Source organism: Lonchura striata, chromosome Z (genome assembly GCF_046129695.1).
Source record: "Lonchura striata isolate bLonStr1 chromosome Z, bLonStr1.mat, whole genome shotgun sequence".
NCBI lineage: Eukaryota > Metazoa > Chordata > Aves > Passeriformes > Estrildidae > Lonchura > Lonchura striata.
Genome location: NC_134642.1, coordinates 69,409,547 through 69,437,324, shown reverse-complemented (window position 1 = coordinate 69,437,324; position 27,778 = coordinate 69,409,547). Strand labels below are relative to the sequence as shown.

Below are 27,778 nucleotides of genomic sequence, written 5' to 3'. Positions count from 1 at the left end.
TCTTAAAAACTTCAAATATATCCCTATTTTGGTGCAAGCAAACACAAGCACAATATTGGACAGACAAAGTGCCTAAGAAAGTGTGCTGGATACATCACAAGTCCACACCACCACCATTATCTTTCTGATGCCTTCTGCCTTTGGTACCTCAGCTCTTACAACCCCATTTTGGTCATGCTGAGTCTACTTTTCAGAGAAGCAATGAATGATTGCTCCCTCTGATCCAGAAAGATCAGAACTGCAGCTCTTCATTACCTTTGACCATCAGGTTTTGATTAAATTTTAATGTCTTTTTCTCTGGTGCATGCTAGTAAACATCATGAAGTCTACAAAACTAAATCCAGTTTCCTCAACAAAAGCAGATTTTGAAAGACAATGTTCTGCTGTAAAAATATTAAGGAAGAGGATTTTCTTTACACCATTGTAGCATTTACCTTCCACCTTTCAATGTAAGTTAGCTTACTCACATATTTAGATAACTGCAGGATAGCATTTGTATTTTCTCCAGACTTTTAAAACCATAATAAATGTCAGACACCTTCTTCAAAGTCAAAATTTCCTTTTCAGAAAGCCTGTGACTATAAGTCAATATTCAGAACAAGAGAAAAAATAAGGTAAAACCATAGATTCTGAGCCACTTATCATAATTATTCAAAAATAATTTCAGAGAATTTTCAATAAAATGCAAGAATATAAAAATATTGGCTCCTATTTCTTATGTTTAAAATACAACATGTGGACTAAAGTGTTTTCTCAAATAACTTTAGCTCTCTCTCTAATCAAACAATTTACATATGCCCTTTTGCACTTACATAATGAAACCAAATTTGGCTACCTTTGAAGGTAATAAGTGACAAACTTCTTTGATATGCCACTGGCTTGAATACATATATTTCACAAGCAGAAATTGCCACACCAGTAACTAAAAATGCTAAGTAAATAGACACACCTAGTTCACTGAGGAGCTACATATTTGCAGCACATGGAGCTCACAAATAACTCATAAGAATCAGTGCAGGATGGTCTTCCTCTCAGAAGTGATGTGTAAGTCAAGCATCCTCTCAATTTGTAGTGCCAGTCATCCTAACAGTGTGCTCCCAAGGAGCTACACATTCCTGAGACAGTTCTTAATTACTTCTGGGTTCTCTCCCACTCACCTCACCCAACCTGTCAAAGTAAAACATCTTATGTTATGAACAGTTCTTATGGGTTCCTACAGAATACCTCATCTCTATTCAGGAAAATACAATATTTACCAACTTTTGATCCATCCAGATCTCTGTAGTGAGCACCATGACATGGCTTTGCAACCTTTGTTCTAGGACTGTTTTCAAAGACTAAAAGCAGAGAGTAAAGTAGCCCTCAGTAGGGTACAGAATTAAAAATGTTCAGCAAATTTATAACACTTTTCTCTTACAAAATAAATTAATGAGAAAACCCAAGGAGCCATGTCCCTGAGAATAAAGGCCTACCAAAGAGGTATTTAGACCCAAGTGTGGCATTTAGCCTCTTTGATCTAGCAAGGTAAATAAATCCCAAGCCACTCTCAAGGTCATCCAGAACCTATTTAATTTGGTTGGGGTTACGAGGTCTATGTGAAAAACATAAAACTAAAAAGCCTGAAAGTGAGACTAAATAATACACAAATTATCAACAAGATCCATTATACAGAGTGGAATGGAGGAACATAGAGTTTATAAGGCTGTGTGAGTGAGGTGAAAAGTATTTGGAGAAGATTTAAGGAAGTGTGAGACAGCTGAAAGAGCAGCACTGTCAATGTCAGGCTTAGATACAGATTTATCATTATATGATAAAAGAATGAAAACTGCTCTGGTTCCTATAGCAACCTAAGAAACAGAAAGGAAAACTTCATTTCTTCATTTCAATCCATCCCTGATTATGAATAGATCTTGGTTTTCAAGAAAAATTATCATAAGGAGAGTTTTTTTATCTCAGAGTAAATTTTCCACAAGAAGTTAGTCTTGCAGAAGGGGTTTGAGATTTGCAGATAGTAAGACTTTTTTCTACAAGCTTCTGCAGTGATAATATGCAATCTGTGCAGAAACAAATGCCCAGCAAGTTTTGAAACTGTTCTCTGATTTTCAGTCCTGACATTTCAGTGTAGGCAGAACATTACATTAGAGCATGTTGTCTTTCCCAGAGTGTAGGTAAAAGAGCACATTAAAGATACAAGGTGCATGTATTGAAAAAAACTTTCTTTCTTTGAATTTTTTCTTTTTCTGAGAAAGAAAAAATTACTTCCTGCATAAAATCCAGGCTTGGGAAAAATCACTGGAAAAACTTAAGATATGAGACCAAACCTTGAGTTCTGCAAATTCAGATTTTAGTTTAAAGTTCTTCACAGAAATAAGAGCATGGAAGAAAACTACTCAGATCAGAACAAATCAGACCAGAAATTCATCTAGCCCAAACATACTCCTAAAATTACATATACAAACAAACGGTGTGTTTCTACTCCTTCAACAATTTGCAGTTCAGAAACTTCATTAATCAAAACAGTCAAGAAATAATAACTGCTGAATCTTTCTGTTGAAATTATTGAAGAAAATGTACATTAAAAGAAATACAATCTAAACCATCTGTAGACCAGATCTTCTTTTCAGGAAAATTTGCTGCCTCCTTGGGGCTGAAATTAGGGACCTCACAAAAAAAAATGAAGGGGTTAATAGAGCCCTTGAAATACTGCTTACTATTGCTTTCACAGGAGTACCAGTGATATTTAAACAAGAAGCTCAAGGTTAATGAAAAGAAATTTCAGGACACTGGAAAGACCAAGTGCCAGATCCTATATTTTGACAACAATGCAGCTGAGAGAGTTGGAATTGCTTAGCCTGGAGAAAAGGACCAGGGGGAACTTCTGAACCCTCCACAACTGCGTGAAAGGGGTTGTAGCCAGGTGTAGCTTGACCTCTTCTCTCAGCCAGCTAGCAACAGGATGAGATGTGGTTTTTGTCTGCACATGGGGAGGTTTAGATTGGATATTATGAAAAATTTCATCGCAGAAATGGCAGTTAGACCTAATGGACTACCCAGGGAAGTGGCAGAGTCGCTGTCCCTGGAAGTGTTTGTGGGAAGACTGGACACAGCAGCTAGTGTTGACAGGGTGTTTGGTCAGAAGCTGGACTTGCTGATCTCAGAGATCTTTTCAAACTAACTGATTCCATGATTCCTTGATTCAGGAGAAAAGGTAGTGCTCTCTTCAATTATCCCAGAAATTAAGAGCATAGTCTCTCATAGTATTCTTCCTGACAAAGCTTCCAGCACACAGCTGGATAAACACATCACGGGGTGGGTGAGCAACTGGCTCACAGGTCAGGCATGAAGGGTGAAAGTGAATGGGGTGACATCAGACTGGTGACCTGTCACCAGTGGGGCTCCACAGGGCTCCATTCTTGGCCCTGTGTTCTTCAACATTACCATAAAGCACCTGGAAGCAGGACTGGAAGGGGATCCTAAGCAAGTTTGTAGATGATACAAAACTGGGAGGAGCTGTTGAATTCATCAAATGGAGGCTCTGCAAAGAGTCCTCAACAAATTAGACAACTGGGCAATGACCAACCATGTGAAGTTCAACAAGGGAAAATTCTGCATTGGTGCAACCTCCTTTGAGGACTGTGTGCAGTTTGGGCACTACAATATAAATAAGACATTAAGCTATTAGAGAGCATCCAAAGAAGGGCCAAAAGGATAGTGAAGGATATGGAGGGGAGGCTTTATGAGGAGCAGGTGAAGTCACTTATTTTATTCAGACTAAAGGTGAGGAGACTGAGGGGACACCTGGCTACAGTCTACAGCTTCTTCATGAGGAGGGTCAGACACTGACCTCTTCTCTGTGGTGACCAGTAACCAGTGACAGCCTAAAGAGAATGGCCTGAAATTGTGTCAGGGAAGGTTTGATATCCAGAAAAGGTTCTTCACCCAGAGTGTGGTTGTGCACTGGAACAGGCTCCCCAGGAAAGTGATCACAGCACCAAGCCTGACAGAGTTCAGGAAGTGCTTGCACAACATTCTTGGGCACATGGTGTGACTCTTGGGGATGGTGCTTTGCAGAGCCAGAAGTAGAACTCAATGATCCTTCTGGGTCCCTTCTAACTCAGAATATTCTATGATTCTGTATTTCTCTTTATAAATACATTCACCCAGGTTGTTTTGATTCCTTCCATTCTGCTGCTTCTGGAATATTTGGTTAAAGGTGAAAGAACTAGTGAGTAGAAGATAATAGAAGGAATGTTATAAAAAGTAGTCTTCATTTTTGGAGTCAATTCCATAATTTTAAGAGTTTTAAAAGTCGTGTAACACTTTCCTGTTCATTCAACACATTTTTTAAATACAAAAATTAGTTTTCTGGAGGGAAAGTTTACTCAAAAGACTTGCACTACCATCACCTCTTCCACCATTACCCCCTATCCAAATATAGAAATTGTCTTGTCTAGCTCAGGATTTTGAAATTTAAGCTGATTGCTTAGTTTTCTGAAAAGTATGTTTTTTTTAGAGGTGTCAAAAGTTTTTAACTTATCTTTGCAATAAATAAAGAAATAGTATGAAATTATTGTTTCAGGTAAGTTGCAGTCTCTTTTTAACACTTCATTTGACCCAATCTGAGCCCCTGTGAAAGTTCTGCTTTTCAGATCATCACTTCTGAAGGATTTAGCTCCTTGCACATACCTGGATTATTCTGAGGACTAAAAAGCCACAGGTTACTATGAAAATACAGTCTAGGAGTTGAGTCCAGAAGATTCCATCTCAAAATAAATGCGAACAGAGATTCAGAGACAAGGATGTTCCTTTTAAAACTGTACTTATTTTACTGTAAGAAATATTAACATAAAATTGGTGCAGCATAAATTCTTTTTGGCATTCTGGTTTTTACTCTGAAAATTATTTACATAATTTTATATATTTAATTTCAGATGATCCAAGAATCTGTATAACATGCATTCAAAACTATTACATGTAAGTATAGCTGTATATATATATAGCTCTTCATGGTTACACATTCTTCTGAAGCAAAAATATGCACTTTACTACATAGATGTGTGCTGTGTATGTTGTCTCATGCTTTAAATTGCTTGTCTGAGAAACAGAAAATGGGAAAAAGACTTGGGAAATGTCAGAAAACTAGCTAGTTATTCAGTATTGAGGCCTATTATAACTTGCAGATTGGTGAGACCTTCTCATATCAGAAGAGAGCAATATGGAACAAAAAGTGTATATGGATTGGAACAAATTTGCTTTTAGTATGTTGTGTCTAGTTCTGGTATGTGAAGTTCATAAGACTTATATGGAGTTTATGCAAAGGAATAAAAAAATAATTAAAAACTTAAATAGAGAGAAAAGAACATTATCAAAGAGAGCATTTATAGATCTCTCTAAAAATTGGAAAATACTGATAATGTTGACTCTATAAACAAATGCACTAGATTCTATATTTTTACAAGCAATCAGCTCTTTACATTCATAATTTAATTTTTAATGAAGCATATATTCAGGTTTCTGCCTACGTTTGAAAAATAAAATAAAATTAACTATACTTAAAAATCCTGAGATTAGGAAACATGAATTTGCTAGATGAATAAACAACATAACCACAAATACACTTTGAATCCTCATTATAGGAATAATTTCTGTTAATCATCCTTTATCATTACCATTCCTAGGAGCACATAGAAAACAAACTCAAACGTTTGAGTTTGGTCTTCAAACTCAAACTTACTAATGATGTTCTACTTTATCTTACAGGTATAAGCAACACTGCTATAAGTACTGTCCAGAAAATACCTACAGAGATGAAAGTTCTTGGCAGTGCAGAGACTGTCCTAGCAATTGTGACAGCTGTGACAAGGATGGGTGTGACTCATGTGCAGAAGGCTTTTATCTCTCAGGTAAAGCAAAGTGCAAATAATGGCATAATACACTACTTCAGACTATTTCACTATACATATTTTAGACTATTTCTTTAGAAAAATACTCTCAATCCAAACTCTCAAATTCATAAATCTGTTCTATGGCCTCCCAGTGGAGGCTGAGGGGAGTTAGCTCTTTGCACAATCAGGCATTTGCATTACTGTAAAGTGGGTATGTTACCCAGTAGTGTAATTTCGTTAAAAGGGTCTCTATACTTAAATTTCAGCTCTTTTGGGCACATAAAAAAATTTGTATTTGATTCAGACTTTGTGAAAGGAGGGTTTTTAAACTTTAGAAAGATGTTTAAATGTTTCCCTACTATTTCCAAATCTATTTTAGTTTTACTTTTAAACACTCTGAAAAAAGGTCACTAAAAAAGATTCACACAAGAGTAGGAACCCCTTAGCTTTTTAAAGAAGCCATAAATCAAGCAGGTCTGGTTCAGACATGGTGCCAAAAATGAATCACAGGAATTCCTGAGGTTATAGTATTTTCTTGCCCTGGCTGTTGAACGTGCTCAGTAGTGGCACCAAACTCATGGAAAACTCTATAGTCACAGCCAGGATAAGCTGTGGATCTGTGATTTTTTAAAATTGAAATTAGACAAAACTTGAAAAGTCCTAAGTGCTACAATTTACAGAGGTTTTGATGAGGTATGCAAAACCTTAATCTGAATCAGATTTAAACCTGATCTTTACTTCATATTCAGCAGAAATTAGAGATCCTATAAATTTGCATAAGTCTAAAATTTGCATATGTCTAAAAATCCTCAGGGCATCCAGTCTTTAATTTTTTATTGAGACAGTATAACTGTTAGGACTCAACCAAACAGTAAAACTTTTACCCAGGCATGGACTTCCACTAGATTTGTATATACTAATATTTAGTATTTAGTTAGATGCAAATTTAAATGAAGATCAGTTTGAAGTTTGTGAATTTTCTCATATGCAACTGAACTGAATTTATATTTCATGCTAAAAAAATTGATTTTTTACAGCTGCAAATTTTTTTGCATGTTTTTACATACTATTTTTTTCTTAAATCATTTCTGCTGGATACAGAGGGATGGACAGGGGTCACTGTGCTTCCAGGCTCTGTTTCTGTTGCAGATGGCACCTGTGTGAGTGAGTGTGGAGATGGCTTCTTTGCTGATGGCGTCTCCAGAGAATGTGAGCCTTGCCACAGGAGCTGTGTAACCTGTGTTGGGTACAGTTACAAGGACTGCACTGGGTGCAAAAACAGTTTCCAGCTGTCTAATGGGCAGTGCCTGAACCCAACAAATTCTCTGCCAGCTGGGAAGTTCTGGAGGGGTAAGTTAAAACAGGTCTTGTAATCTTTTCTGTTTCTTTGAAGACTAATACAAAATTTAGAAAGAGTATAGCAAGATCTTGCAGATTGTTTGAAATTGCACTTTTGTCATTTTAAAAGTATACTGACCAAACCCATTGGTTCCACAAACTGAGATTCATTTTCCAAGTAGTAGAACATGTCAATACAATGTAGGTGTTTCTTAGCTGGCTTACCTAACTAAAGATTAAAAATATAATTGAGAAAAAAAAATTTAAATATTAAAAAAATAAAAGATGTGGAAGAGATTAAGGTACTGTGAGTTCCTTATCTAAACTACTGGGTGTATTGTAGATTAGGTTTTAGACCAGCTTTGTGGCTATTTGTTCCCTCCAGAGAAGTCAATATAAGTTGGAGGAAATAGAGAATAATACAGTATGCGACTATCCATGTGCGTGATGTGAAAATAAATCTATCCTCTCTCTTCTTTCCTTTCTCTGTATAGATCTGCACTGCTTTCTGAGACACCAAATATGGGTTGTAGGGCTACATTCTGACATTCTGGTCCTACACTGGATAGTTCCACAACCCTCATAAAGTAATTACTTTTTTCTTGGTGGTCTCATCCATATCAAGAAACAATTCTCTATTCCAAAAAAGCTCCCAAAAAATCCAAAAGCTATTTGGAAAAAAAAAAAAGCCTTTATTTAGGGATGTTGAGAGGACCACTGTAATAATTTTAAATATTATTTTCCTTCCTATCCAACTTCAAATTCAACCTAATACTGTCACAAATTTCTTAACAAAATATATTTAAATGAAGAGGGCATATATAGACTATTTGTCATTCCCATTATGTCAATATATAAAGAACAATTGAATGTTCATGTTACAAAATAAAACTGTCACTGGAAACAAAGGGGACTTTCAAATTTTATAATGGAACAGTAGAAGAATCTACTATAAAGTTTAGGGATCTACAACACTTGGAGTCTTTAAGAACACATGAAATGTATCTGACAGGAATATTTGCTGAATGCAGCAAAAGACCAATTCACTAGCTGTATTTTTGACTCAAGTAAACATATTTTTCTGGTTCCTATATTTTCGTTTGAATCAAAACACATCCAAGAATGGCAATCTTGTATTAGAAACTATATAATAATAATATGATCTTATATTAGAAATGAAAATACAGTAATTAACACTTTCATAAAAAATATTGACTATTTCAATTAATTGTCTATTTGTTGGAGAAATAATGTATCAAAAGGAATAGTCTTTCTTCACTTCAAAAAATGTCAGAGAGACATAAAAATAAGAATATTAATAGAAAGTTGATCTACTTGCATTTCCTTGCGTTTAATCCACATTGGCCATTTTAGGAGTTTTTTCAATTTAAGACTACATCAGTGCCATGAAAAGACCACATCTATAGTCTGGTCTATCCATTGATTATCTCTTTGTCACATGGTGACTTCTTGCAATTTTTTTCTTTTGAGCAGACATCTGATGCATAAATGAACATTCCTGTCCTGTGAAACTTTTTTCTCTCAATCTTGCATATCATTCATCTTTCCTTAGAGTAGTAAAAATACATCTGTGTTAGGGACATTTCAGACTGAAAGATACATCTCGCTCAGAGCTGTACTTGGACATTAATGGCTGCTCTAAAGACACAGGATTCCTGCTGCAGCTGGTGATGGGACCCCAGGGAACAAGGCTGGTGACTGTACAGCTCCTCTTGGATAGACCTGCTGGGATTCCTTCAGTGTGGTAGCTGCTGTACCATGTAACTTCTGGGAAAGTGATGTGAAGCTAGGGATGTTCTGAGCCTTTTTCCTCCAGGCTTCCACATAGAAGTAATCTTCAAATCCAAATGTAATTAAGTTGCCACAGTGTTTATTGAAGTTACATCCTTAGTAACTACATTAATTGACATTTTCTGAAGTTTCTTATTCAGATATTGTAGGCTCATACAGTTCACTTAAAAAAAAATTAATTGTTTAAAAACTAATGCAACCTGAATGGTTGATTTTTGCTTAGAATATCACTCACTCATTTCTTTCAATTATTTCATTCAAGGGATAGATGTCAGCTGAGTCCAGATTTCCACTGAACGGCCTATATTGGAAATTCTTGTTGCATGCTAAAGGTCCTTAACAAAAAACATAGGCTCCAGAAAGGCAGGATGAAAATATATTTAGCTCTAGCAGTGCATCACTCTGCTAAGGTTGTTCTGGTTAGAGACTTCAGTGCATTTCACACCCTGATAACATTTTAATATACATGGATCATTTTAAAAGGGAAAAAAGAAAGCAAAGCAAATAACCAGCACCTTTCTGTGTTTCTCAATCTGTCACAATATTTTTTTCATTATCTAAATCCTTCTGAAAACTGATAAAATTTAAGCGATGCAGTCACTATCATTGTCTACACAATTCTGTAGGATTAGTACAAGAATGCATATAATGAAAACCTATCTCTGCTTCTTGAAATTTACTATCAAGTGAGTACTCTGACTCATTTCTGTAAAGAAAACATCCCTGGGTCAAGAAAAAATGGTCCCTCTCCCGTTTATCTTAAGCATATCTGTAGGTCCTCCTTCTCTTCCATTGTGTATTTCAAAGATATACATAATACATACAGATAAACAGAGAAAATAATTTTTCTTTCATACTTGAGGGCATAATAAAAGCATCTTTCCAAGTCTTTCACCAGCTACTCAAGACAAATGTATATGGGAATCTTTTATCCCACTTTACCTTTTTTTTGTTATTGTGGGGTTTTTTAGGTTTTTTATATACTCTTTGATTTTATCCAGGGTTATTTTTTCATACCAAACTACAAGGACCTCCATGTCATCTGTTTTCAAACTCATTTTGTAAGGGTAGTTTGTCATGCAGCATGACAAGCATGATCCAAGTAGCTTGTCCAGGCAGTAGGGGTTATTTGAATAGTTTCATGATTTTCACCATGACCAAGGTTGTAGTTGAGATTTGGGTTTTGACTCACATCTTCTATTGCTGTTCATAAATATGATTCCTACACTGAGTCCTCAGCATCCTCAATATATTTACCTTAATGCAGCGCCATGGTAGAGCTTCCTCTGATCTTCAGTGGCCTGAATTAAAGAATCTCATATAAACATACAGGCCAAATGATTACTAGTCCTACCATTCTGGGGGATTGAGCTGGGTCTGAGGAGCTTGGTATTAAACAAACAACCTTGCCCTTGCCATGGGAGTGAAGGTAGGAGAGCACCAAATGCATCCCCAATGTGTGGCCTGCTCCAGACAGTTGCAGGAAGACAACACGGCTAGGAAGACAGACAAAATTTCTGCACCTAATAGCTTACATCAGCTTTTACTATGTTACTCTTCCATTTGCTCTTTTCCTCTAGAAATTCACTAATTTAGAATTGAGGTGTTAGACCTCAAATTGTATTACAAACAATGAAACAAATTATCTTTGGCTCTTCCACCCACATGAATTTAGTGGGTTCCACTGTGGGTTTAGTGAGTATGTTGATACACTGTGTGGAACAATGTGACTTTTGGGAAACAATTTGCTGGTTCCAAGGCTAGCATAATTTAAAGGGCAGTACATCAGAACCTTCCATGGAGAAAACAACTCAGGATCAGACTTGTTTGCAAGTTGAGAGACTAGTCCATTTAGGTTAAAATTAACACCATTGCAAATGTGGAATACATTTTTATTTTCTATCATGTTCAAGGTTTCACTTCCCTTTTTTATGCAAGGATAAATTATAGACATATCCCACAAATTTTTGTGAGCAAACACTCCAGCATCCAAAACACTATTAAAAATCTATTTACTTGGATGGTATATTCTGCTGAGCAAACTATTCAACTGATATCAGGAATCCCGAAAAGGTCATATTCAGATCTAAAATAATGTAACATAATTATGTCTGATACTCAGGCTTTTAAAAAAACAGGGCAAGCCAAGAAAAGGAGAAAGGAAAAAATCCCAACAACCTAAGTCTAGGGTTCTAACATGAAATATTTGTATTTTATCACATGTTCCAGATTATTAATTTGGAAGCCAGGAAACACACCAGTATAAACTTATATATACTAAGTGAGTATATGGCCCCTTTTAACTGGATTAGATATTATGCAAATTACAATGAGGTCTTTGTTTTGCCATATCACTAAAGGCTGCACCCTTAAAAATAGTAATTTTTTGGTTTAATATGTCACATTGTAATGAAAATTAAAAATAGGAAAAGATAGGTATGGAATGAGATCAATTTCTAATGATGGAATATGTGTTTCTTTATATACAGATAAATAGCAGCAATTTACTGTTACATACCATCCCAAATAATAAGAGCAACCTCCCACAAGCACCAGTAACCAACTGCATTTTCGTTTGCCTAAATAAAAAGCAAAATAAAATCAGTAAAAATGTACTGGTTGTGAGAAAATAATAATTCAGACTGTGAAAGGATGTTAATGCAGCTCTGCATATATACATATAAAGGTTTCAGAATATGGGAAGGAAAAAAGAACAATGGGCTATGCAGAAGATAGAGAAATCAGAAGCAGGAGGGAATGGGTCACAGCCTTTTAAACATGAAAATGTTTGCCATTTATAGTGCAGAATTACAATGTCATGGGAAGAGGTAGAAGGCCATTTTAATCACCATCCAAATGTGATTTCAGGTTGCTAGAAGCAAGCAAAAATGATCCATTATCAAATATGTTATGCATGACAACTTCATATTCCGGTTATTTGTTTGTATGCTTTATTTATACCAATAAATTCTGGAATTTATTTGTAAAATAATGTAAGTATTACAGAATAACTAAATTGATAACTAATGGCTATTGGAAAGTGTCATTTTCTTCCCAGCACTCCTATAATTTCTTTAAATTTACAATTCACATAAGTCTTCACAATGGGAGAAGTCTAGCATTTTATTACATATGTTTATAATTTTCAATATATTTTACTATATTTATATAATAGCTATTACCTCATGGAGACAAGTAAACTGTTTTCTTATTCTTGATTGCATTATTTTTGCAAGAACAGTGCCATGCACAGAATAAAGTCTAACAAACTAAGCCACACTTCAGTGGGATCACATTCAAACCATATATTACTACACAGTGTAAAAGCTAGACAGGTCACCTTCTAAAAGGAATACCATCCCAGTAAGAAACAGAACTTCATTCTCTTCTGCATCCCTCACTACAGTAATTTAGATTGTAAATATACAATACTTTCAGAAAGTAATACCTCAGAGTTACAAATACTACAATGTAGACAGAGACCTACCTTGATAGCAACTAAAAACACAAGGTTTTAAATCTGCTCTCTACTAATAGAAAAACAAGAATACATGAGATTTAAGTTGAAGGAAATAAACCATTTAATGCTGGTTTGAACACTTCCTGATTGTACTACCTGGCCTAAAGATTCATTTTCCACAAAAACAGGTAGAGAGAGTAAGGTGGACAGCACAAAGCAAATAAGAAACTAAAAAGAACTTTTATAACACCATTGTGGTTCTGAATGAAATTAAGGAGAGACTATTCAAATGCTTTTGCACTTCAAGGCATGCTTCCTTATATATAGCCATATCTCTGCTCATGTGTCCTTGAGTTTTGTAGAGGGTTTCAGCTTTCTTGTTTTTAATAAATTTCACATTTTTCAGAACTAATAGTGAGCATGTGAAGAGGACTAAATATTTCTGAGGACTCATTTAATTTTTCTCTAAAAGCAGATTGAAAAAATATTGGGAATTCAAAGGAACATGACTAAAAAAAAAAAAAAAAAAGGAAATATGGGGACATTGTGTTAACTGGAAATAAAATTTCACTCTTTTTTTCCTTAATTAATTTTGGGGACACAGTTAACATCTTACAGTGATGTTTCAAGAAAACCTACCATTGTCTCACTCATGCTCCACTCCAAATGAGAAAAGAGAAAAGGGAAAAAATATTTCCCAGTCTTTCTCCACCCTTCCAGTTTTATAATTTCTTGACTAGACTGAATGGACAAGAGCACTGTGGCAGCTTCAAAGCTACAGTAAAATTTAGCTCAAGAAATAATGAGATTCAGTTTTTCAGATTCTATAAAAGAGTAAGAGAGACTTAGCTGGGCCAAAGATGTTACTCATTCTGTCACAAATACAAGAATATAGATGGTCTTGACTCAGATTCTGACCCAAGTTTAAATAGAGGGCTTTTTTTTTTGAAAATAAAAAATGAATATTGAATTTTAAATATATATATATATATATATATATATATAAATTTAAGGATAAAAACAACTCAGTAGATCATTCATTTTGTTGGACACTTGGGTCCTTTAAAGGAAAGGAAAATATAACTCAATAGCTTAAACACAGTAAATTTCAACATTTGCATTTGCAATCAGTCCAAAGACCAAAGACTGAGGAAGTACATGTTGCATGACCATTTCTTCATTTGTATAAGGTTATTCTTTGGAAGAATCTTATACATTTAAAGTTAAGAAAATTTCTTACATTTAAGAAGTTCATATTATTCTACATGTGTGCTTTGTTTCAGTTTTTTTCGTAAATGAAAACCATGGTTACAAAAAAAGACTCATTTTACCTACCCAGAATTATTTTTAAAATAATTTTTACTAATTTCTTCTGTCAATATTTAAATTGGGAAATTCAAATACTTACATTTGACTGAAAACTAATTATTGTTTCTGTTGTAAGCAGAATGCTTGTGTACATTCCCCTCTGGTGGCAACTAGTAACTATTACAAAAAAAGAGGACATACTGCAAAAGGGAAAGAAAAATAAAAAATAGTTCACAAAAAAAAAAATCTTTATTTTCCATTGTAAGGCTTCAAACATTTAGAAAGAATGAGCTCCTTTAAATATTCTTCAGCAGTAGTTAACAATTTCTCTGCTTAACTTCACCTGATCTTCACTCAAAAACAGCAAAAGAGAGAAGCTCTGCAAAAATAAATTTAGGATAATAGAAAACCTTATAACAGCCAACTTTTCTGGAGTATTTCTTATATTCTTACAGTCAAAATTTAAGACACTTCTTAATGTTTTGTTAAATACTGATGAGTAACGAAAAACGTGAAGCTATTGAGTAGTGTCTCCAAAAACTCTGACAGTGAATCTCAAAAAAGTAAGCAGTTATCTGCATTAGGCAGATATAGACTTATAAACAGTTATCTTCTCTTATCTGCATAAGAGAAATCAAAATGCTTATGTGTTGCATACCTTAAAAAATACTCAAACTTCCTTCTGCACTCAGGGGGCAATTATAGACAGTAGAGTCCTTTTAGCAGGACATATTGTAACCTGAAATAAATAAAAAAAAAATATTCAGCAGGAGAAAAAAATTATGTCTGCAAGAGTCAGTGTTAGTGTGGGAAGATTTACTGGACCCTTAGTGTTTGGTTTGTCAGCATCCCAGGAAAGCTGAGACCCCTGTGCACTGTCAGTGTCCTGCTGAGGGACCTTCACTGAGCAGTCCTGCTGGGTCAGAGGGTGCTTCCACTGACTCAGGCAGGGAAACCAGCAGTGTAAGGGAGACCCCTCAGCAGATCTTCCTCTTTACTGAAGTGTGTTACCCACTGCCAGCCCGTGCCAGTGCCCATGAAGGACACACACTGACAGTTTATGGAGTAACACTCTTTATTCATGTAAACTCGTGACAGCTTAAGCTTCAAAGGCTGCTGGAGATAGCACCTGACTGAACAAATGTTTTCAAAGTAATACACAGAGAAGAAGGTCTAAGCCCCAGTAAAATGTTCTGCCAGCAGAGAAGATGATTCTTGTGCAACAGGTGTTGTTGCTACGGGGGAGGAGGCAGGTTCAGCCCATTGACCAAACCCAGCAGTTAGGATGGACTCTTCCCTACCTTTTCCCCCATTCTTGAATTTTGTACTTTTGTTCTCTATCTTAGGTGCAGCTTGAGTGACTCTAGTCGTGCATACCTTTGTTACTGATTGTGTAAAGTTCTATCACTTTGCTTTTAAAGACACAGCTGTATGTGGATAAATTTTATGTTGTGCCAATTGCCAGGAAGAGTAACAACATAACAGGCTTTCATTATCCTGTACAAGCAGTATTCACAAGTAGTGCTGATAAAGAGTGACTGTCCATGTCCTTGCTGAACGACTTACTGCTAAACACCCAGGCTGTAATTGGCTGTGCTCTCCATGGGTAGTTACATTGAGATTATTTCTTTATTTCAGTGAGTTTTTGAGGCTTCTCAGCTAATGGTAGTGTCAGATGTGGTTATTAAATAGTTATGGACCATCCCCAGTCACATTGAATGTGGACCTAACTTCTGTCATTCATATTCTCTTATTCGTATCTTTATTATTATTCTCTTTTCTTCTTCTGTGGTATGGTACACATACACACACTTTTCATCTGCTTAGTATAATGCTTATCATTTCTCCTTATGGGAAAGGGCTTTATATATTTCCTGCTCCTTTCCCTGGTCCTTATACTTGAAGCATTTGCTTCCATGGTTTTCATTCAAAATCTCAGTATTTTAAACTATATAGCCACAACAGGCAGAACAAAATAATTTAGTGATACACTACATTTGGCTAATCATTACTGTCATCAATCAACCTACAAAAATCATACATATTTAACTGGCAGGATGAACTGGGTGTGCTAAATTAGGTGCACAGCTCAATCTGCAAGTAGCTTTTCATTTTGTCTTCATTTTCTATTTTCAGGAAAATCACAAGGCTTCTGTATGTTGTCTGTTGGTCCATAATTACTTTTTCATTAGACCTACATTTAGCCCTTGTTGTAATTTGCATGTATCCAAATATGGAGCTGCATGCTGGGTATGCCATCACATTGCACAGGAGATTTTTTCTGTTAGGCATGATGCTCCAATGTCCTTGTCATTTTTTAACTGATGGCTCTGCAAAGCATAATCAAAATTTGCTTTTCCACAGTCATAAGAACTCAATTTGACATTCATTAGGTCCCCTTTTGGAGGGAAACAATAGGATAGGTCAGTATGTAAGCTTGGGGAGAACTATTAATAGGCGTTATTCTCAAACCTTGATAAATTAGAGAGATAGGCAATCGCCAACAGTATGAATTTTTATTTGTGCAAGTGTTGGATTCTGCACCTTGGGACAGTGCAACCCTAGTTTCTTATACAGACTATGGAACAGGAGGCTGAAGAGAAGTGCTGTGGAGAGGGACCTGGGTGCTCTGATCAATGGCAAGTTGAATGTAAGTGAACAGTGTGTCCTGGCAGCCAGGAGGAACTAGTGTGTGCTTGGTTGCTTTAAGCACAGCACTGACAGCTGGTCAAAAGGGGGATTGTCCTGCTCCACACTCATGCAGCCTCAGTTAGAGGACTGTGTGCAGATATGGAAAAGACAATAAGCTATTAGAGAACGTCCAAAGGTGAGCCATGAGGATGGTGAAGGGTCTGGAAGGAAAGCTTTATAGGAAGTAACCAAGGTCATCTGGATTTGCTCAGCTTAAAGTAGAGGAGACTTCATTGTTTTTTTCACATTCTCACAAGGAGAACTGGAGCAGCAAGTATGGATCTCTTCACTCTCGTGATCAGTGCCAAGACTCAAGAAAAAGGCATGAAGCTAAGTCAGGGGAGGTTTACACTGGACACCAGGAAAGATTTCTTACCCAGAGGGTGATTGACTACTGGAATGTGCTCTCCAAGGAAATGGACACAGCACCAAGTCTGACAAAGTTCAAGACACATTTGGACAATGCTCTCAGCTTATGGAGTGTCCTGCACAGGGCTAGGAGTTGGACATTAATGATACTGATGGTCCCTTCCAAAGCAACATATTCTATGATTACATGATTTCTGTCTCCTTCTGACTCAGAACTTTTAGGTTACAGGGTGATGGTGTTCTACAACAATTTAATACAAAATGTCCAAGAAATACCTCATTAAACCAAGTCCCCAAATGTACATATTTTCTAGATCTTTCTGTTTGCAATCTATCTGTATTTGGGTTTGGAGCACTATACTGAAAATAAGATTATTGGGATCATTATAAAATAAATAACATTATTATTGTTCTCATTTGTGATGAACAGTCCAGAACAATGCCTGAGTGAACATGAGTAAAACATTCATATTTTCCTTTAATACAACCCATAACTTACCATTTAGGAGAGAGGAGTCAAGCACAGTCATTAAGTTCTTCAACTTTGTGAATTCCAAAAGTTTGCAGAGGTGCATTTTCAAAACACTTCAGGAGAAGCCATACAAAGTATCCCTTCTAAAGGGAGGAGAAATTAAGAAAACAAAATGGTAAAAAAAGTAACTTTTTTCCCTTTCATCCCAGATAGAAATAGAAAATTGCTGTCCTGCGACTCTTCATGTATGACCTGTGGGAAATCTGCTGATGTGTGTACTTCATGTCCAGAAGGTAACATTCCAGCTTCCTTCGATATGTTTGTAAGCGACTACAGTATTTGTGTCCTACATGCTTCCAGAGAATGTTTTTGTCTGTGGTTGCCCCAAAATCCCTTGACAGCTTAAGAGGCAATCAGACAATGAATAGTTGAATTCAGGCAACAGGGCATGCCCTTGGCAATATGGATTAAAGTATTGTTGATGGTATTCCTTTGCTCTCATTTCAAGAAAAATTTGTAGATATCATGCAAGAATTACTGAATAGGGATTTCTTCAGTGAGACATCCTAGATAATCCTGATATTCCTTCTAATTGTCAATGTTAGTGAAGCCTGAGCAAAATATTTTGAGAAATGTCTTAAGAAAGCAAGTTTTATTAATGCTTTTAAGAACCAAAGTTGAATTTTGAGAAGCTGAAAGCTTTTTTTTGTAGCCATTCAAGGCAGAAATATTTTAAATATATGTCTAATTGATGTCTTTACCCCTCTGGGTTGCTCTTTTGCCAGGAAAATTTCTTATCCATGATACCTGTGTTTCTCTGTGCCCCCAAAAATATTTTGGCAATGTTGCAAGTGGAGAGTGCGAGAAGTGTGGGCATGACTGTGAGGTGTGCTCTGACCAGTGGCACTGTCAGAAGTGTCAGGCTGAACAGAACCAGCTGCTCTTCCTCCACAAAGGCAGGTGTTTACAGGAGTGCCCCGAGTAAGTAACCCCTCTTATATAATCCCTGATTTTTTATCTGTGCTCTTTCTCTTTAAGTTCAGATCCACTATTAAACTTTCAAGGAAGACCTTAATGTAACACATGCTAGTAGAAACTCAGGTAAATGTAGTTTACAAGACTGCCTGAATAAACAGTATTTTCCTTCAGTTAGAGAAAAAAGTAAAAAAACCAAAAGTGAAGGTAAGACATGAAATCCTATGAAAGATGGAACAACCTTCAATGACTTTAATAGGAACATAGTACTTCATGGCAAATGATAATAAAAGTTCTAGACATTCTTCAGTTTGTTCCTTCCTCCAAGTAATACAGGGCAGATATAAACTCAGACAGTGAATGTATTAGAGTCCTGATATGTAAATACAGTGCTTAATGATGTGTGTTTCTTTCTTTGGTTTGTATTTATTTTTATATATTTTTATATGTGGAATTTAAAATGGCTCCCATTTGTCTGCAATGGATAAATCAGGCACATGAGTAGATCAGGTTCTCTTTTTTCCATGTTTATTAAATCAGCGTTCATCTTATGTATATATACATTAAACAAGTGCTATGCAGAAAAAAAGCCTTGCTTGGTTAATCTTTTTTCTTCAGAAAATTGTGATGCTCCTCCTGCTTTTCTTGCAATCTCTGCCACTGCCTTCCTGGTAATCTTCTTGAATAAGTCAATGAGGGCCAGTGTAACAGGTTTTCTTCAGGAAATAGCCCAGTGAATGCAAGGTAATTGCAATAAAGCCAACTGTAGTCCAGAAACAATTTTTAATATTAGACACTAAGGCATACAACCATTAATTGTGTTTTGGCATTAATATGTCTCTTGTCAGTACTAGTTTCCCAGTTATCCTTCCAACAGTCGGTACAACAAAATTAAAACTCTTTATATCCCACTAGTAATTTCAGATGTTACTATCCCCCTTTTTTTCCAAAATTCAAGACTCTAAATAATAGCTTCCCATCACTGAGCAAAATTCACAGGGTTTAAACTCCAGTTTCAGACTCTGAGATAAAGTTCTTGAGACACAACTACTCTCCACTGGAGCAAAAAATGAGACTCTCTGTTAAGGGGATTGCCTTGGGTTTGGGGACATGTTTTTGAGGGATAAAAAAGGGATAAAAAAAGTTTGACTTACTGCACAATTAATTTCTTACAGAGGAGTTTTGAAAGACTGGGCTAACCAGGTAGTCAACATTGGAACAAGAAAAGATGACAGGACTGTGAGAACTAGTTGCAGGACCTTGATAAAAGTTGGAGGATAAAAAAGGATAAGAATAGGTGGCAGGCATGACTCCTCCTACCTTTTCTCTAACCTCGCTTCCTCGCTTCTTATCCATCTCCCCAGACTTTCTTTGGAAAAATAATGTCCAAGAATGGAAGGAGAAGCACATGAGAAGTAACAAATTTGTTAATGTAAAGTACATACTGTGAGAATAGTTTCTGTTTCAACTTCTTAATTAGTTTTCATCAATGGCTCTGTGAATTAGCAATCATCTCAAAATCTCAATTTACACATTCTTTAACCTTGTAACAATTTGGTTCTGAGAGTGAAGACAGATTGAAATCAACATCTCTTCTATGCATCTTCACTTGAAGCAGAGGTGCAGATTTTTTTCCCTATATTTATGACTAGTACTCCCAGCTGTGAATCTCCACATTTGCTCTCACACCACAGATACCAGCAAAATGTGCTCCCTCTTAGCCATTGCTAACCTGTTGTCAGTAAGGCAAGGTATTATGTAAATATCCTGCTTGTGGGTTTTTTTCAATCCCTGCCCTCATTCTTCCTACCCCTCACATTTCCAGTCATCTCTTTCTTTCTCCTCTCAAAAGCTACTGAGGTTACCCTTCTCTTTCTTTCCTTGATATCAGTATTGCAGGTCAGCTGCACAAGACTAGAGATTGCATGTTTTCCAAAATGTTATATATCTTTCTATCTTATGTAAGGGGGAAATAAAGACATAAAAGTTCAACATAACTTTTGAACTTTTGGACAACAGGTACAAGAAGGAAGGAAAGCCCTTCACATAGCACTAAGCAGGTATATTTTCTGCTTTCAGACACAGGGGAAGTTACGTGGAAGATGAGCAAAAAATTGTGTGAGAAACATGTTTGATCTAGTGAAGTGTATGTGGTGGGAGAGTCTTATTTAGAGTTGTAATTCTCATAGCCTGGAGTGACCAACAATTTTCTTCGTGTTTTTTTCATTCCATAGGGGATATTTTAATGATTCTGAGACTTGCAAGGAATGTAGTGGATCCTGTAAGACATGCGTGGGAAGTGCCACCCAATGCCTGTCCTGTAAAAATCCTTTGCTTCTGGAGCACTGGGAATGTAAATCTACTTGTTCAGAGACACAATTTGCCTCTGAAGGAATCTGCAAACATTGCCCTGAAATGTGTCAAGAATGTATTCATGATGAAATATGCACAGGTATTATAAAGAACTGTTGTTGTGTAGAATAAAATCCACCTGGATCTATCTGAAGAGAGGCTGACAGAAAAACCAAATCCAAATTCAGTAATGTGCCAAAAAAAAAAAAAAAAAGTGATGTGCATATAATTGTTAATCTCTAAAATAGATTGTGATGAGATTAAATGATTGATCTGTAAAGATTTCACATTGCTTTGCCTGGTCCTCTGGTTCTTCAGAGTTGAACTTCACAACTCACCATTTTTGCCATTTTTGCAAATGACCATTCCTGTTAGAGAAAGAAGTCCCTGTAAAGAAAGATTTAGGAAAGTCTTCAACACCCAGGTGAGGCTAAATGTGTCCCCCCCTCCAAAATTCCCTCTGCCCCAAAATATTAAGGATGCCTAATATTGAGCAAGCCATTCTAGAAATATAAATATGGATGAAATAAAAAAACAACAATCAACAAACCAAATCATAAAAAAAATATTATACTCAAAATATCAACTTATTCACAGCTCTAGGCAAAGAAATCATTTAGACCAATACACTCTAGGTAAACTCATATTTCAATAATAAACAAAACAAAATTTCAGATACATCCATTCCTGATTTTGCAGGAAGTTCATAATGCACAAAAATGTCAGAAAAAGGCCATCTATATATTAGTGTCAAATGGCTTGGTTAATATCACCAATACTGAGCAAATGACTTTTTTTCACACTTTCTTGCTTTAGCACAGAAGATACCATTTAAGAATTGAGCCAATGTAGGTCTTTTGGAGGAGAAAGATTTGAAAAAGGAAATCCTACCTTCTCAAGGTGTTTTGATGACTTCTGTGATGACATACAATCCAGAATTTAAGTTTCCTAGGACTTACCTTCCCTCACACTTAAACAGGTCAGAATTTGTTCCCCATTTGCTTACTGATGTTCTGCTGTTCCCTGTAGAGTGTATGGATGAGTTTTTCCTGCACGACGGGAAATGTGTACAGGAATGCCCTTCACACTTCTACCCTGAAGAGAAGCACTGCTTTCCCTGCCATGCCGACTGCAAGGACTGCAACGGGCCAAATTCTGATGACTGCACAGCATGCACTTTTAGCTTGTTTGTCCTCTACAATGGCATGTGTTTTAAAGAGTGCCCTGAGGGGAGTTACTATGAAGAAGCCACCAAAGACTGCCAAGGTTGGCAACTGTTGTTTTCCCCAGAAGAGTATTGAGATACAAGTGGGTCTGTTTAAAGGTCACCTCCTAAGAGCCTGCATGTGACAGTTAATGTTGTTACCATTGAGTTCAACTGTTGAAGAGGATAGCTAATGCAGAAAAATAATCCGGCTTATTGTAGAACAGCAAAAATTGAAGAAAGCAGAGAGATAGCCAAGATACTTACGTTTATTATTCAGGGCAATCACTGTGGTAAAATGCTGAGAATGGCTGCAGAATTGCTAGAGACTCTATCCACTGTTGCAAAAGCAGTGTTGATGCAAAGCAAACATAAGGAACTACTTGCATAAGATTGAAAATTACTTCCCTCAGGCTTTCATCCTGAGATTAAAGCTGTAATAACAGTCAGACAAATTCAGAAATGGTGAAATTCCTACTATTTGTCCTTTTCAGCATGCAACAGGACATGCCAGACTTGCTCTTCTTCCACCATCTGCCTAACTTGCAGAAATGGATGGATACTGAACCATGACGGGCACTGTATTTTACCTGGATACTGCTCTCCCACTGAGTACTACCTTGAGGAAATTCAGACCTGCAAATCTTGCCACAAGAAATGCTTCCACTGCTCAGGACCTACTGAAAACCAGTGTCTTAGCTGTGTAAATAAGCAGTATCTTCTCAGTAAGTGTCTCTCTCCTGCCTCTAGATTTCATTCTGCAATGAAAGCATGGAATAGACAAGTTTTGTCACATTTACAAACCATTTGGGCTGCATCAACCAATTGAAATATTGTAAGGAGGACATGACAAGTTGTTAAATTGTGCAGAGATAATTTCTTCAGCAGGGATATGTGGAAACTCTGTGAGGCAGGGCTCACAGGACTAATGCAGGATTTCTAAATAGCAACAATCATCATGACTGAACAAACCTTGTATGTTTAATTTACTTGGTATGTACTCTTCCTATTGTTTCCTACAAGGACTTTAAACTTAGGTTTGTTGCTGTTGCTGCTGCTGCTAATGTATCTATAAAAGGTGCACATTTTCATGTTGGCTTGTTTAATCCCTGCAGCAATCTGATGACCAAAGGAATACTTAAACATCTGTTAAAAGGGATCACTAAGTCAGCATCTAGTGGGTAGCTAAGGTACAAAATTACTTTTCTGACTTTGGAGCAGAGAGTAGGTTTAAGACTATATAGTCTCAGAAACAAACAGGAAAAAATTATAAAATCCCCACAACAAAACATTTCTTCTCTACATATTCTCCTAAAAGCAAACAAAAATTTAGGAAGTCATTGGGAGAAAAAATATTAAATAATGCTTCATGCAGGAAAGATCTAAAAAACAGTGTAAACTAAAAGTGAACCTAAGCTTTTTGAGTCTAATTCTAATGCAAAATTTACATTCCTATATTTCTAAGACCTTGCATTGGACCTACATTTTTATCAACACACTCAGCTGTTTTGCAACATTATAAATGGTAAAGTTGATGGACAAATGCAGATAAACATACTGGAACTGAGATAAAAATGCAAAAAAACCTGAACGTGAAAGTATCTTCCTTTGACCACTTGCAACCCAAGCAGCAAAATTAGGAAGACAAATATGTAATAAGCACAAGCAACTTGTAATCTACTACTTTATTAGCTTTATGCACTTGCATCTAATTACAACACTGCTAACTTCTCATTCGGGATTCCTACTACAATGACTGAAATTTCACTGAAAAAAGTGACACTTATCTGGCTTTGCAACATTAAAGACATTTAACTCCATAACATAAAGTAGAAGCCATAGACAAGGGTAAAGACCAATAAACAAATGTCATTAAACCTCAAATTACCATCAGATGCATCATCTATACTGAATTAAATTAGACTGATGCTTAGAGTGAAATCTAGTGAAAACAGCAATGTAGATAAAAAGCTGCCTTACTACTTTTGATTATTCAAAGGAAATTACATCTGCTGTTCATTGTTATGCTACTTTATTTTTCAAAAAGATGAAGTTTGTCTGTCCTGAAGAGCTTGCTAATATGCATAAAACACAGAAATGAGGACTAATTAATTGACAAGAATCAAAAAACAATTATTGTATCCAACAATGGGTTTTCTTGTTCTGATACATTATCTATCGGCACATCCTGCTGATAGTTTGCTCTAGTACAGCTGCATGCAATAGCAGCAAATACTGAATATGATGTGTTATTTTGCATTGTTGTCTCTGCAGACAGAACCTGTGTTGAAACATGCCCAGATGGATATTATGCTGACAGCACAGAGGGGCAATGTTCTGCATGCCACAGCACCTGTGACACTTGCACTGGAAAACACAGCTCACAGTGCCTTTCCTGCAAACTGGGTTGGTACAGACAAGGAAAACGATGTGTAACACAATGTCCAGCAGGGTAAGGCCCAAGATCTTTTGCTAAGAGGCTGCATCACAGAGAGAACTTTGAGAAATTAGATCACTGCAGCATTCCACATTAGTGTGAAATAGAACTGAGTTTTGTTTCCAGGAGAAAATCTCTCATATTATCTCAGTCCTCTAATTCTACTGGGAAGGGAGGTGGAAAACCTCCCTTCAATGTAGAAAACTCCAAAATTAGTGCCCAGACGGGGACTGCTTAGATGTGGTCTGGACATGCTCAGAGGATGCTCTTGGCTATTTCTATACAGAACAGTGCAAACCAGAACAAGTATACTAAGTTATATGTCAGTCAGCCTGAGCACAATCAGAAGAGCTTCCAACCACCACTGTGGCCTCCACTTAAGGAGGAAAAGTTTGGATACAGTTATTTTTTTTTTTTGCATAGAGTTAATGCTTATAGTGAGTGATAACAAAAACAACCCTTAAAACAACTTTGAACTGAGCACTCATAATTCTAGAGAGAAGCTTTAATATTAATCCATTTAAGTTCAAAATATGAATTCAGTGTTCTGGGAAATTCAGTTTTAGGAAATTCAAATTTAGAATGTAAACCTATGATTTTTCTTTCAGGTCCATTTAATTTAAAGCTAGAATTCAATGGATCACACTAGCTGTCCATCCCATTAATGGGATATGACCACATCTCATTAATGATCATACCTAATGAACATATCTCAGTAAAATCACATAAACTCTCCCTACTTCAATATTTTATATCTCAATTCAACCCAAATTTTAGAAATTTTTGCTGTAAACACTACAGAGTGTTTTGTAGCTGAATTCCAATGGCCAAAGGGAATTAAATGAATTCTGTTTTCACTGAGATGACAAATACCTATGTTCACTTTAGTACAATTTTTAAAAATTTATATAATCACACTAAAAAGCTAAGGATTAAACAAATGTTGTTTTTTCTATCACTACTGGCCTTTATGCAAAGCTATGCCTATCTGATCTATCCCAGGTATTTTGCACAAAATTCCACTGGATCATGTGAGAGATGCCACAAGAGTTGTAAGGAGTGTATGGGGACTCGAGCCACAGATTGTGTTTCCTGTAATACATATTTTTACCTGTTGCACTCCACGAACGAATGTGTTAGCTCCTGTCCTCAGTACTACTATGAAAACAAGGACAACAATGTCTGTGAGAGATGCCACTCTTCCTGTTTAACTTGTGAAGGTAAAAGTATCTGTTCTGCTTTGAGCAAAAATACGGGTAACCAAAACACTGAAATCTCAGCTCCATGATTTGGGAACACTTCACACAGACACTAACCCCATATGAATTTACCATCAGCCAGGCCTATGACAAAAATGCTCATCATAAAAAAATGGGCTTACAAAGATGGACCCCATTTTTTACATGAATATTAAGAATTAATATGACACTCTTTGAGCTGTCATACTGGCTGCTACTCCATGAAAGCCAAGGAACTTAATTCCATCTACACTTCGTTGCAGCCTACAGTGGGAAGAGTAAAGACCCAAAAAACATATCTCTAGGTTGAAAGGCAAACAGAAATCAAAAGCACAGTGATGTTTGTTGCTTTAAATATAGTTATGTATTCCCCAATGTTAACTTTCGGAGACTATTTTGCTCTGTGAGACACGTGTGACAAGACACTGGTTTTGGTTTCTCAATTTATCTAATTAAACCACTTCTGAAACAAAAAACATTAATCCTCTTGGACCTATTTGGTGTCCTTTTTATACCTGAACAACAGAAGATTTTAGCTAATGGGTTCCATGCTGCAGCTTAGAATACCATGTCACATTGCAACACACAAACTGTTTTGGATACTGGATATACTGGAGAGTACAAATGGCTAATTGCAACATAAGCATATATATGGAAATTATACTTAGAATGAAGCCACATTCAAGAATTTTTACAATGTAATTGTATAACATTATGAAAAGTAGCAGGAATATTTTGTTTGGATTTGTGACAAAAAAAGATAGGCATTTTAATTTACAGACCATCTCCTCTGTTTTTCACATTATTTGACATAAATACTAAGGGACAGAATTTATATCATCATTACAAAGACAGAATTATAAAACAAGCCAGTCTGACATGCATCTGCATTATTGATATATCAGCAAAGAGCATGGTGTCTCTTTGTCAAGAACAGTAAGGAAAACCAGGCATTGCACAGAAATATAGGAAGTCCTTTGTGTTATAGAAGGTTACTAACTTCAGCAGCTAAACATCTGCTAATGTCAGTTCCTTGCATTTTCATTTTTTTCCTTTCAGACAATGGCAGAAAATGTCTAGGTGCAGGGAAATGAATGGGTATATCTTGACACTTAAGACAAACCCACCTCTCAGTGTTTCACAGAACTACTGCATGCAGCATCTGTTTTTAAAAAGAGTCTCTGACACACACAAGGTACATATGATGCTCCAGCTGTACCTAGTGAATAAAGGTTTTTTCTTATGCAACTAAAAAATTTATTTTCCTATTCAAACATAAATCTCTTAATTCATGGTTGTTTGAAAATAGTTAACAGGACAAATAAGTGTGCATTTTGTAAAGGACAGAATCTGGAGCAGGTTCTCCAAAATTTTACTTCATGCTCCAATCTAATTTATTTTCATGAATATCAAAACACATAAAAAATAAATTTTGTTTGCGCATAAAGCCCCAGGACAAGGCACAAGTTTTTTCTAATACCAACCTCTTCATGTGGAACTTTTCACTAATGATTGTTGCCACTGACAAACATCCTTTTGTTTCATAGCAGTGGTCAGTATAATTTTTAAAGTAAGTTAGCTGACATTTCCTGTTGTAATATTGTTGTTTTGTTTGCCTGTCTAGGGAAGGGAGCATTCAGCTGCACATCTTGTGTATGGAGCTACAGTTTATTAAATGGAATGTGCAACTCAGACTGTTTTGTGGGTGAATACAAAGTCCAGGAGACACCAGGACAAAAGGTACCTAAATGAAGGCTTTTTGTACACAATACAAACAACACATGGCTTTTGTCTGAGTTTTTAATGGTGCCTATCTTTAAGCTTGCTTATTTTTTTCCTCTTTTGGCTAGGGAAGCCTTGTTTCTCTTTCTGAGGTTACCTTATAGTCAACAAAGATATCGAAACTACATGAACAAATCCATTCTATTAATGATACAGTGGTTTTTTTTCTTCCAGTATAACTGAGATTTCCTCTTGGATTTCTGATGTCTTTTCTCTAACAAATCCTTCTGCATTTTTGATTGATAGCTCTTCTAGCAGAAAACTCAACCGGAAGGATAGGCTGAAATAAACACAGGTGTATATCTAATTGAGCAGGATTAGGTTTAGGTCTGTACCATAAGTCTGGGCATTCCACCTTCCAGATTTCCACACAGTTGCCTTCAAAAGATATTTATTCAAGAATATAGCAGCAAGGCATGCCTAGGATCCTACAAACCCTGGAGTCTCTGTCCTGG

The 27,778-nt window shown here is 36.3% G+C and overlaps 2 protein-coding genes across 2 annotated transcripts in view; one reads left to right on the top strand and one right to left on the bottom strand.

Moving 5' to 3' along the window:
* The window catches only part of PCSK5 (proprotein convertase subtilisin/kexin type 5), a 228,665-nt gene that overhangs the window by 198,887 nt on the left and 2,000 nt on the right, over positions 1–27,778 (top strand). The window contains exons 25-35 of the mRNA XM_021541528.3: positions 4,932–4,974; positions 5,761–5,903; positions 7,035–7,235; positions 17,545–17,628; positions 18,121–18,316; positions 20,545–20,762; positions 21,692–21,928; positions 22,361–22,591; positions 24,141–24,318; positions 25,306–25,523; positions 27,166–27,281. Coding sequence (XP_021397203.2) covers positions 4,932–4,974; positions 5,761–5,903; positions 7,035–7,235; positions 17,545–17,628; positions 18,121–18,316; positions 20,545–20,762; positions 21,692–21,928; positions 22,361–22,591; positions 24,141–24,318; positions 25,306–25,523; positions 27,166–27,281 — 1,865 coding nt within the window. The remainder of the gene's footprint in view (positions 1–4,931; positions 4,975–5,760; positions 5,904–7,034; positions 7,236–17,544; positions 17,629–18,120; positions 18,317–20,544; positions 20,763–21,691; positions 21,929–22,360; positions 22,592–24,140; positions 24,319–25,305; positions 25,524–27,165; positions 27,282–27,778) is intronic.
* Positions 18,817–27,778, bottom strand: part of ARSK (arylsulfatase family member K) — a 34,251-nt gene continuing 25,289 nt past the window's right edge. The window contains exon 9 of the mRNA XM_021541529.3: positions 18,817–21,049. Within this exon, the coding sequence (XP_021397204.1) occupies positions 20,997–21,049 (53 nt within the window). The 3' untranslated portion in view covers positions 18,817–20,996. The remainder of the gene's footprint in view (positions 21,050–27,778) is intronic.